This window comes from Dryobates pubescens, chromosome 5 (genome assembly GCF_014839835.1).
Source record: "Dryobates pubescens isolate bDryPub1 chromosome 5, bDryPub1.pri, whole genome shotgun sequence".
Lineage (NCBI taxonomy): Eukaryota > Metazoa > Chordata > Aves > Piciformes > Picidae > Dryobates > Dryobates pubescens.
Window position 1 is genome coordinate 16,604,769 of NC_071616.1, and position 12,542 is coordinate 16,617,310.

At 45.2% G+C, this 12,542-nt stretch overlaps 1 protein-coding gene across 11 annotated transcripts in view; it reads left to right on the forward strand.

The window, feature by feature from the left end:
* KTN1 (kinectin 1) overlaps positions 1 to 10,876 on the forward strand; it is an 81,695-nt gene extending 70,819 nt beyond the window's left edge. For 6 of the 11 annotated variants that reach the window (XM_054161676.1, XM_054161680.1, XM_054161677.1 and 3 more), the window contains 5 exons: positions 13 to 96; positions 2,694 to 2,777; positions 4,069 to 4,161; positions 9,138 to 9,261; positions 10,691 to 10,876. In XM_054161676.1, the coding sequence (XP_054017651.1) occupies positions 13 to 96; positions 2,694 to 2,777; positions 4,069 to 4,161; positions 9,138 to 9,261; positions 10,691 to 10,695 (390 nt within the window). In that variant the 3' untranslated portion in view covers positions 10,696 to 10,876. The remainder of the gene's footprint in view (positions 1 to 12; positions 97 to 2,693; positions 2,778 to 4,068; positions 4,162 to 9,137; positions 9,262 to 10,690) is intronic. The other 5 variants (XM_054161679.1, XM_054161682.1, XM_054161683.1 and 2 more) reach the window with 1 other exon arrangement.
* The last annotated feature ends 1,666 nt before the right edge of the window (positions 10,877 to 12,542 follow it).

Here is a 12,542-nt window from a genome sequence, read left to right on the forward strand (position 1 = left end):
ACTTCATTTCAGCTCAAAGATCTCTTGACTGAATTGCAGAAAAAACTTGATGATTCATATTCTGAAGCAGTAAGACAGAATGAAGAGTTAAATTTGGTAAGAAGCTTGTTCTCTGCTGGGCACAAACTAGGCTCCCAGCATACTTATGAAACGGAGACTTATTTCAAATCCTCTCTGTTCTGCTAACCTCTTCAGCTTGATATTTTTGTCCATTGCAATCACTTATGTAGTCTTGACTTTTACAATTTGTCTCTTTCTCTGCTCCTAACAATAGCATGTCTGGTTCTTAAGACTTTTTCAAAGTCTCTAAGACTTTCATTCCTGGAACTTCTTGAGAATCAGTGTTCTCATAGCATAGACATACAGAACACCAAATACATGTCCTGAGAACAACAAAAATCATGCTTTCGATGCTTTAACTTGAAGATTATTCTCTTGTTGTTTTTTCCAAAGCTTTTGAGGATGCAACTGTGATATCTGTGCTCTGGCTGTGCAGAGCCTTTTCCATTCTCCTCTGCATGTACTGGAATTGGCCAAATGTTAGATTAATTCCGAGTATCCAGCCATTCAGCAGCTGGCATCCTGATGTGGCTGAATAGCTGTGCTGGCTTGGTGCATGCACTGTGTTACAGCGTGTTTGGCTAGAAATGCTTTTCAGCCACTAATGCTCCTATACAAGGTTTTTCTCAAGAAGGAGTTGGATTAATCAAGGCCTGAGATACAGACCCAAAGATGCATGATTTTCCAGTGTGAGCCCTTTCACTCCTCGCATGTTTCAGTGATGTGTTTTAGGCTGTAGGAGCAGTCAGATTGATCCTCTCTTTAATTGAACAACGCTTTCCTGCTTTTTGAGCCCAAAGCAGGGAAGGTTGTGTCTGTCACCATGTCTTTGTTGGGACAGCCTGTCACTGCAGACAGAGCAGGGTGCTCACCAGGGTGCTGCCACTCATGTAACTGGGTTGAAATGTTGATTTTAAAACCCAACCACAACAACAATCTGCTTAAGCTAACAGTATGCCTGGCAACTCTAGTACAGCATTGATTATCATCCTGCCTCAGCAACCAGAGCCTCTTGGTTTGAAAGCAAGGGAAATGGAAATCGAATCCATATTCTATAGTAAATCAGGAAACAGAAACCTCTTGAATATGAGGCAATAATCTACAAAAGCTTAAAAAGCTGAGCTTCCCTGCATGAGCAGCTTGACTCTGCAGTCTGATGATGCTATGTACCATGGCAGGAGTGTTAGGAGGTGGTAAACTACCTTCATGTAGCTCAGGAATGCTGTCCAGCATCTACCAGTGTTTTTTGCAGGAGGCTGAGGAATAGAACTGATAGATTTCAAAGATGTTTCCCCCTGATTTATAAGGTTAGCAAGGAGAGGGGCTGAAACTTCAGAGGAGCTCAACAATGCATCCTCAAAATGTAGAAAACCACTATCCAGCAGTCCAGGTGCTCCAAAGAGGGGAAACCTTCTGTGGGTAAGACACATAAAATGTGTAAATTTGGAATAAGTGAGGATTCAGGGTTCTGAGTAGCCTATTGTTCATTTCTTTAATCCCTTCCTGGCTCCCAAGGAGATTGACAGCAGGAATAGCAAACATTAACACAGTGCACTTCAGAGGCACAAATCCAGCAAAACTGGCACTCGAGCTTCCCATTAGCACTCCTGTTTGAGGCTCCAGCCTTAAGTGCCATGGCTGGTTCTGTGTCTGGTGTTGAAGAGCAATCGAAACCTTCTTTAAAGAAAGGTTTATATCCTTGGGAAAGCTGTAGTTTAAGGGCATCCAGTACAAAGTATTCATCCCTCTTGACCGAAATAGTTCACCTATTTTTTTGATTGAATTTAAACACAATCGATGACTCAATACATCCCTGTCAGTCATTCATGCCTTGATGTGACATTAGCAGACTGGTTAAGTCAACATAGTTGTAGTAAGTGGTGCTTTATTAAGATGACAAGTAGAGGTTTTTAGTTTATTCAGCAGTAGTGTGACCGTTTATCCTGAATTAGGAAGATGACAGTCTACTTTTTTGTGTATCTGCTGTGAATTAAGTTGAAGTAAGCTGAAATTTAGTTGAAGAATAAGAAAGATGGGGTCAGACTCTTTAGCAGGGTCTGTTGTGACAGGACAAGAAATACTGGTTTTAAACTAAAAGCAGGACAATTGAAAACTAGATACAAGGAAGAAATTTTTTACAATGAGGATGATGAAACACGGGCCTAGGTTGCTGAGGGAGGTGGTAGATGCTCCATCCTTGGAACCATTCCAGGCCAGGTTGGATGGGGCTTTAATCAGCCTGCCCTAGTTGAAGATTTCCCTGCTGTGACTGCAGGGAGGTTGGACTAGATGACCTTTAAAGGTCCCTTCCAACCCAAACCATTCAACGGTTCACTATTCCTGCTGGCAGTATAGTTCAAAAGTTGAAACCACTTGTAATGAAGCTGATGCCAACTATGTCTTTTCTTCTGTAGTTTCCATTCTTTACATTTATCTTTACAGATGGAATCTATCTTCCTTGACTGTCCTTGTAAACCCCATCATATGTGTTGACTAATCCAGTGTGTGCAGTATTTGCTAGTAATCTTACTCCCTTTGCAGTCAGTGTGCACGGGGTTAATCCGTGGGACCAGACGGCTGAAATCCCTGTGTGTGTGTGAAGGAAACTGATGTCCTTTGTTACTGTTTTGCAGCTGAAAACACAGCTAAATGAAACACTATCAAAACTCAAAGTTGATCAAAATGAGAGGCAGAAGGTAGCAGGTGACTTGCCTAAGGTAAGCAAAGACCTTAACAGCTACAGATCTAAATGGTATCAAACCCTCAAGATCTGTGGGTTTGCAGTGCTGGAAAATGTGCTGCCTGTCTGCTGGGGTGCTTTACTCCTTTTGCTGGTTCCCCACATGCCTGGGACTGTGGGTGTAAAAGCTCATGCAAGATACCTGTGTGTCTGTTGAAGGAATGAAAATGCAGCTAACAGCTCTGTTTAATTAATTATCCTTCTTGAAAGAGTCTCTTGTTTGTGATAATTTTATGCTGAAGGGAAACAAGTGGTGATTTGGGGCTGACAAATAATTCTTTATTTACAGAAACCCAACCTAACAAAAAGCCTATCCCACAGCCCTACACCCCCTCTCTACCCTGAATCTTTTAAGCCCAATCTCAGATGGCAGTTAGAAGTGGTTTACAAGCCATCTGCCCAGTTGCACATGGTTGCAAATCTCCTCTAACCCAGGAGACTGCAAATCTTTAAAGTTAGCTCTTTGCAAGCTTGTTGAGACAAGCAGGTGGGTTACCTCTGTTCTTTCTCAGTGGCTGCTCCTGCAAGATGGATTGGAGTGGGAGATCATTAAGCATGAGAGGTCTCAGTGCTGTCTGTCACCCCAGAAACAGTCCTGTTGCAGGAGAACTGATAAATGGAGATAAGAATAGCTTGCAGAATGGCTGAGCTCTGGCTGCAGACTGTGCAGCATCCTGTTTCTCCTGCAGTAGATGCACAGTAAAGACATGGAGCTGCATTCTTGCAGGTCTGGGGTGGGGAGAGCTGTTGGTAGGGCAAGTGTTGTTCCTGGGACAGGGACATATAATCACAAAAGCACTGCCAGGAGGTGAGGAGATAAAGGAGACCTTTCAAACATTTTACTCAGGATAATTATATTGGATGTTGACAGGTGAAGTGGCCTGTGCTGATGTCCATGATATATTCTCTGTAAATGTAGATCTATGATTAGGCTTTTGGAGACCTGCCTGCATTGCTGCTCTGGCACAATAAAAAGTGTTGCTGCACTATTTTTACCTAATAGCTTGACATGAGACTATTAAAGCTTCCCTGTAGAATTGCTCTCAAAAGCAGCAGGCTGACACGTAGCATGCTGATTGTAAGGAGACATGTCAATCTTGGCAAATGTGCTGGTCCCCTGAGGAAATCTGGCATAAAACAGATTTCCTCCTGAACAGTGATTTCCTGTGTGTCTAGTGCTCTTGGAGAGATGGGGATTTGCTTCTCAGCCTTTGCTAATTGTTCTGCCTCCCCTGTTTGGTGGGTTGTTTCTTTTTCGTTCCCTACAGGCCCAGGAGTCTTTGGCATCTCTCGAGAGAGAAATTGGAAAAGTTGTTGGAGATGCCAACGTCATTGAAAACAGCGATGTTTGCACAGAGCCGGTGAGTGGTTCTCTTGAGCCAAGCTCAGGGGCAATGCACATCTCAGGCAGAGTTTAATCTTTGGGCAGTGAGGCCCAGCAAAGGAGCAGGATGTGAGCTGCTTATGGTAATTTAAGGCTTGATGAAACTACCCATCCTGCAACTTGTTGGGATGGTGTCCTGGAGCCATATGCATTGAGAGTTCTGCTGTCATTTGCATTGTGACCTCTTCCCCATGGCTCAAATTTTCAAGGAGAGAGGGGAGCAGTTCTGGACATAGGAACTGGGCTTCCATGGATGGTTGGTTTTGGTTTGGGAAGGCTTGTCCCTTCAAGAAGAGATGCTGAAAATAAATCTGTTGGTGACTAAATGAACTTAAAATACTAACTGCTGGGTTGGTTCTTCCTGACATCTGTAGCACCAAAGAAGGAAGGTAGTCTTGCATGGCCTGTAAAACCAAGGCAGAGAACGTCTCTTGCCAGAGGACTGCCTCTTCTGGTCCATGGCAGCTGTGAGGGAGAGCACGCTGGAGCACTGCCTCATGGTGTGGGTGGGTGACTCTCCAGATATTGTAGTCACAGAATCTGGAATTTGATGGACTCAGTCTGAGGTGGCCTGTTTTCATGCTTGCTGAGCTGCTTGTGCAGTGGGTACACTGAAAGGCTGGTCCTGAAAAGACATCACTTGTACAAGTGGTTGAGTTGTGGCTTTGTAACTGGGCTTCTCTGTCTCCGAGAGCTTTCACACCAGCTTCAAAAGAGCTTTGGAGCAGCCTTCCAGACAGCAGTTGGGTAGGGGAAGGCTAAAGCAGATGCCTTCCAAGTGTTTTACACAGCTAAGTGGTGTCAGTGGAGCTCATTACCCATTTTCTTCTGATGGATAGAGTGGGAGGAAACGCTGTTGTTTGAGGGGGAGAGGAGCATTTGCTGGTAGGACAAATAATTTGTATCTGCTCCTTTTAGCTGCTGAAAGTAAGTGGCTTCATCAGCTGCGAGAGCCAGCCAAGAGTCCTCTAAGGAGTACTGTAGAAAAGCCTTTGCTGTCGTAGTCATTAGCAGAAATGAAATGGCTTTTCCAGAGTGATCAGTCATGGCTGCAGATCAACTCTGGCCTTGTGGGTTCACTGTGCCCAAGCCAGCGATGCAGCTGGGCCAGCCCTTTGAATTGGTTTCCTGGGAGGAATGGTAGGTCTGCTGAGCCCTCTCCTGTGTTGCTGACACATGGTGACTATTGGGTGCTCTGTATCCCTGTCTGCAGCAAGCTGGAGAAGAGAAGTCCTCCTCAAACCAGTTCCACACTACTTGATCTCTGCTGTGCCTGTACAGATTCACAGGTTGCAGTGGGTTGGAAGGGACCCTCAAAGGTCCTCTTGTCCAACCCCACTGCAGTCAGCAGGGACACTTGTAACTACATCCAGCTGCCCAGGGCCACATCAAGTCTGATCTTGAATGTCTCTAGGCATAGGGCCTCAACCACATCCTTGGGCAACCAGTTCCACTGTTTTAACCACCCTCATTGTGAAGAAATTCCTCCTTATCTAAGAACAGCAGTGCCATCATCTGTGGCATTTTGTAGCTGATGACAAGGGTGAGCCCTCTTGAACTGGGTGTCATTAGTTGTGACCTGTGGTGGCCCAGGCATGGTGATTTGACTTAATTGCTTTAGCCTTAAAACCTCTGGCTCATGCCTTGCTCCACTGCAGCTGAGTGGTCATGTTGTGGAACCCTAATCAGGTTTCCTCCAGAGTATTCATTGCTTTATTCTGAAGAGGAGTGTGGAAAAACAGTCCTAATAAACGTGCAATTAAGCCTTCATTAGTAAAAATACATTAATTGTCTAAACTGTGCTTTTGACAGGTAGCCATTGGCAGAGGCTGAAATTAGAATGCTCTTTATCTTCTTCCCCAAGTCCCTTTTGCTGCTTTTTTTGTCTCTGAGGCTTCTGGGAGACAGCTTCTTTTTTTCCCCATAAAACCCATCTTAAAATAGCTCTCAGATTAAAAAAGAAACTCTTCCAGCCACTTCCACCTAGCAACAGTGTCTTCTTTTTTTAAGGACCTGAAAACACATGCTCAGAAATGAGCATATTTGTTCCTTCTGGGTACTGGAACCAACCCACAAAACTGAGAAATGATGCTTGCATAAACCTTCAGACACATTATGTGTGTTTTCTTTAGACTCCTTTTCTATTTAAAAATAGACTATTTGGTTTTTCTGATCAGCTTCCTTGTCACTTATGGGACTAGATGATGACTAGAGGGTGCCTTTTACATATTTTAAGAAAGTCATTTATATTCAGCAGCTTGCTCTAAGCAGTAAACTTTTGAGACTTACGTGAAATGTAATGTGCTCCCCCTCCCCCAAATCTCAGTGTAGAACACTCCATCATGGAAAACTGGAAATGTCATTTCTATGAAGTCTGGTGGAAAGGGAATCTGTCAGCTCAGATCACCCTGGGCCTGTGATCACAGGGGGTTCCTCACTACAATCCTCTTTCTCTATTCATCCACATCCTAAAGACATAGTCATAGACTTGTTTTGGTTGGAAGAGACCTTTAAGATCAAGTCCAACTGTTGACCTAAAACCACCAGGGCCCCTAAACCATGTGCCAAAGTGCTGTTATGTCCACACATTTCTTGAACATCTCCAGGGTGGTTACTCCACCACCTCCCTGGGCATCCTGTTCCTATGCCTGACCACTCGTTCCATCAATGAATTTTTCCTACTATCCAACCTAAACCTCCCCTGGCACAGCTTCAGGCCATTTCCTCTAATCCTATCACCTGATACAAGAGAGAAGAACCTGAACCTCACCTCACTCCAACTACCTGAAAGGAGGTTGTAGAGAACAATGAGGTCTCACCTCATTCTCCTCAAGACTAGACAACACCACTTCCCTCAGCCATTCCTTGGTAGACTTGTTCTCTAGACCATCCTCCAGCTTTTTTGCTCTGAGTCCAACCTGGTTAATTCTGACTGAGTCATGGAGAGCTGCATAAGGCAGCCTTGCAGCCCTGGGTTAGCAGAAGCTGCTGTAGGACTGTGTGGAGCCCGAATGCATCAGGATTGGCCCTGGGAGGGTTGGGGATGTGTCTGTAATTCATGAGTATACACCACCTGAGATTAGTGGAGTCCCGAAGTACAGATTCATAGAATGGCTTGGGTTGAAAGGTACCTTGAAGATCATCTGCTTCCAACCCCCTTGCCATGGACAGGGACACATTCCACTAGACCATGTTGCTCAAGGCCTCATCCAGCCTGGCCCTGAACACTCTGGGGAGTAGGCATCCATGACTTCCCTGGTCAACCTGTTCCAGTGTTTTCCCACTCTAAGGAATTTCTTTCTAATATCCAGTCTTAATCTTCTTCCAGCTTCAGTCCATTCCTTGTCACTTACAAGCCCTTGTGAAAAGTCCCTTTCCAGCTTTCTCGTAGCCTCCTTCAGGTACTGGAAGGCTGCTCATAAGGTCTTGCCAGAGCTGCCTGTTCTCTGGGTGGAACAGATCCAAGTGTTGAGGGGAAGCAGATACAAGAGGGAAGAGCAATTTAGAGATGAGGGCTGAGAATTAATTGAAATGCCTCTTCCATGTGCCTGCTGGTGCTGGTTTGTGTACTGGTGCTGGCTTGTGTACTGCTGCTCGTGCACTCCCATTCCCAGGGCTGTGGCTCAGCGCTCTGACTGCCTCATTTGTTAGGGTGCTAATTGCATTTGCCGCTCTGCTTTCATCCATCCCTATGAGATCGCAAGCAAAGCCTCTGTCTTGAGACCTGGTAAAACACGTTAAGGCTACCCTAATACAGGTTCCAAATGATCTTCTGCAGTAGCAAAATATTTACCAATTGCATTTCAGTAAGAGCATTGCAGTCCCTGGCTTGTTCTCTTGCCTGAGCCCAGAGTAATTTCTGTAATGGTGCAGGTGGTTGAGTTTGATTTACTGCTCGCTCAGCGTCACTTCGAGTCCGGCGGCAGTTCCAGCCAAATGGGAGCTAGGAAAGTGCCCCTCTCTGAACTCACTCTAATTTCCCCAAAACTCTAGGGAGAGATTTGCAGCAGCATTATGCATCACTCTCCTCTGGTAGTAAAACCGCTCTTGGTTGGAGCGGGGCTGAGCGCTCACGGACCCCCCTGTGCTCTGGTTGGCAAGTGGGGTTTTCTGCATTGCTGACACCCAGACCGAGTTGCTTATTTTTAACTGCTGAGGTGGAAAGGAAAGCTTTTCTATGGTTGATCTGTACATCTGTATTATGAGCTGAATAAGGAAGAGTAATGTATGTTTTAGAGGTGGAGCTCTTTGTGCGTCTCTGGAGGAGCCGATCAATAAAGGTAATAAACCAAGGATTCTTTTGCTGTTAGTTCAGTGAGCCTGGCTCTGGAGAGGAGGGCAGGGAAGAAAGGAAGAGTCTATCTTGAGTCGTGACACTTCTCTATAATAAACCATTGAAGTACTTGAAAACAACAGGAAAAAAAGACTTGCTTGAGGACACCATCCCACAGAGCCTCATGAAGACCGAATCCTTGGTGGTCCAGCAGCCTTATTGTTACAGCTGCAGGGGTCAGAAGTCATCCCTCCCACTGGGCACACTGTCACTGTGTGCTTAGCAGCCTGTGTTATAAACCACATGGGGTTTTCAGCCAAGCTTGTGGGGATGTGGGGTAATAACTTCTGAGGCTGGATCAGTTGTGGTTACAAGCACAATTCCTGGAAGCGGCAAGTAAGTGGAGTCCTGGGCAGGCAGGCTGGGAGCTGAAGGTCGGTGGTGCTCTCACCAGCATTTGGTGTATGCAGGTAATTTCCTGGAACAGGAAACATCTTCCTGACTTTGAACCATGTTTTCCTTAAATGTGGCCATAACCCTCTGACTTGCAAGAATTGTTCCCATCTGCACAGAGCACTGTAATTTTATACAGAGGATCTTTCTAGGCTTTCTTGGTAATTAGATTCTAAATGAGTTTTTAATGATTTTTTTTTTTCCTTCCCCCCCCACCTTTCTTCCAGGAACTGATTGATAAAAGACTAAATGTGGCGGTGAATCTTAACCAGGATGTAGGTCATCTCAAGAAGCTGCTTGTGTCAGTAAGCCAAATGCTGTCAAAGGGACGAGAACACTACCAGCTAGTAGGTAGGTCTGCCCGGTGGCCATCTAGTTGAGCTAGCAGGTGGCTCTCGGGAAGGATTCTGGTCTGTGGTGGTGGCACCTTTTTGCAGCCTTCAGTGTTTAAAGGGGGCCTGTCAGAAAGAAGGGGGCAATCTTTCAGCAGGGTCTGCTGATACAAGACAAGGAGTGATGGTTTTAAACTGAAAGAGGGAATATTCAGACTAGGTAAAAGGATGTTTTTTTACACTGAGGGTGGTAAAACAGTGGCTGAGGTTGCCTGGAGAAGTGGTAGATGTCCCATCCCTGGAACCATTCCAGGTCAGGTTGGACGGGGTTCTCGGCAGCCTGCTCTAATTGCATATGTCCCTACTGACTGCAGGGGCGTTAGACTAGACAACCTTTAAAAGTCTCTTCCAACCCAAACCATTCTGTGACCCTTTTCAGGTTTAACAAGTTGGGGGTCAAAATCAGAGACTTGCTGTTTGGAATTCATCAAAAGTTTGTAGCAGGCACTGGATTTGTTCCTCACTGGATCCATGCTTGAGTTAGCTGGGACTGACCTCGCACACCCACGTCTCTTTCTCTCTCTCTCTCTCTAGGCATGTAGTTATTTATCTCTCCGTTCCACTACCTGCTACTTCACACAGCAGGTTTCCCAAAGTTCTGTTCTCCCTGTGCCTTGTTTCCTTTGTCCCAGCTACACAAGCAAAATCTCTCCTCTTTCATACTCTGATTGCTTTGGGTTGGGGGATGTGATGTAACTCACTGGGCTTCCACCAGGTTAACAGCAATGGCTGTATCTGAAGCATCACTCTGTCATGAACTCTTTATCCAATTATAGACACAAGAACAAGGCTTTTATTTTAATACACAGCCAACTTGGAAACCTGACCCTCTGTGGTTGACTGCATCATGCTGGTAGACTTATTAAATGATCCAAAGTTAGCTGAAGGCTGCTTTAAACTGGAGGCACTAAACTTTCTCAGGAAGCTGGTGCAGTTTGTGAGCCTCTGCTAGATATGAACTTGTGAACCAGGTCTGAAGGAGAGTCATGAGCTGTTCCGTTTGGGAGGCATCAAAGCCTTGGCACAGAACAAGCTGCTGCAAGAAGTGTCAGACCTCCCTTTCATCTCTCTGCTGAGGAGGGGGACCTGATTATTTTTTTTTTCAGTTTAGATATTTTTTCCTGTTCCTGTCTCTGGCATGAGCAGCAGAGCTGGTCTGAAGGGCTGGTAGCAGGGTGTTCACAGTGAGTGAGCCCAGTCTTGTACCACAGACTTGGTGCACATGGGAGGGATGTGCTACCTTCTGGGAGGCTGTTTCCACCAGTGTGGCATGTTTCTCTGGGCTTTGTTGTGGTCCAACGCTATTGAAGTGGCTGGTTTGAGCTGCTGAGGTGCAGATTTGCTTGAACAGTGCTTGGCTGATGTGACTTTTTGTGTTTCTCTTGCAGAATGAAGTCACGTGGGAATCGTTAATTTGAGGATAGCAGAAGGCATTGTATTATATTTTGCCAAATTAAAGCCTTATTTATGTTTTCACCCTTTCTACTTTGTCAGAAACACTGAACAGAGTTTTGTCTTTTCTAATCCTTGTTAGACTACTGATTTAAAGAAGGAAAAAACCGTAAAACCAACAAAAAAACACCCAACCAAACCCAACTCTGTAGACACCTCCAGAGTTTAGTTTTATAATAAAAACCAAGCTGTTTGGATAATTAGGACCTTTACATTCCTGGAGAGACAGTAAACTCATACTCTTTTCTTTTGCTCAGTAAAACTTGTTCAGAAAACTCCAACGTGGTAAAGTTCACCCATGGGATATAACAGTTTAATACTGATGTTGTACACTGTTTTACTTAATTACATTTTTGGGATTAGCTGCCTCTGACTTCAACCTCAAGTAAACACTCCTTTTTTTTTTTCCCCTCGTTTTTTTTTTTCCCTTTTTTTTAATTTTATTTTTGGTTGCTAATGTAATCAGTTTTTGTAATGGTGTCAGCAAATAAAGGGATGCTATTATTCAAGGCCTTTCTGCTCTCTTCTTGTAACCGAACAAGAATGACTCGGGTGAGATTTCCGTCTGCCCCTTCTCAAATGAGCATCAGGCTGCACTTCGTGTAGTTGGGTTTGGGGCAGAGGAAAGGGAAACTGGGGTGCTCGCAGACTTCAGAGCAAGTGAACAAAAGGTATGCTGCCGTGCCCTAGGGAGGCCACAGCTGTAGTATTGTGTTCAGTTCTGGGCTCCCCAGGTCAAGAGACAAGGAACCACCAGAAAGTCCACTGGAGGTTACAAGGATGCTGAGGGGACTGGACCATCTCTGTGAGGAGGAAAGGCTGAGACCTGGGGCTGTTTAGCCTGAAAAAAAGCAGCCTGAGATGGCAATCTTATCAATGCTGATCAATGGCTAAAGGGTGGGGGCAAGTGGATTTGGCCACTTTTCAGTAGTGTCCAGTGATAGGACAAGGGGCGAAGGGCGTGAACTGGAACAGGGGGAGGTTCCATCTGAGTATGAAGAAAAATCTCTTTCTTATGGAGATACTGGAGCCCTGGAGGAGGCTGCCCAGAAAGGTGGTAGAATCTCCTCTGGAGAGATTTAAAACCCACCTGGATGCAGTCCTGTGCAACCTGTTCTGGGTGACTCATCTTAGCAGGGCGGTTGGATTAGAAGACTTTAGTGTGGTCCCTTCCAACCCCCACCATTCTGTCATTTTTGTGACACTAAGGTGGTAACACAAAGTGCAAGAAATCTCAGCAAACCATCCTTCAAGCTGGGGTTCCATGAGCTGTATTGTCTCTGGGTGGAAAAAATCAGGTGTTACATGCAGGAGGAACAGCTACAAACAGCAGATTGTACAGCAAAGGCAGCTTTCATAGCATCCAGTGCTGTGCAGAGTATCTCACTTTGCTCCTGACCTGCCTCTGGGATGGGAGTCTGTGGTGAAAGCAGTTTTTTGGGGGGATTGGAAGCTCTGTTAGTGGGTGCTTCATTGGGAACAAGTTGGACAAGGAGTTTTCTGGGAGCAGAGGGAGATAAGGTGACCCTCTTCTGCTTTAGGTGTCTTATCAGAGGAACCCTTCAGTTCTGTGTGAGAGTCTTTATTAAAGAAGGTGAGATTATGTTGCTTAGTTCTTAATAGCACTTGAGGACACAACTATCTGAGGGAAGGCAACAAAACAGAGGCCAAAATGAATAAGTGGTTCAAACTGCTTGCCCTCAACTTTTCCTACTCTCGCCTTTGTGGAATTTTTTGTTAATATTTTGGTCTTTAGTCACCCCTCTCTCTTGACCAGACAGAATGTGA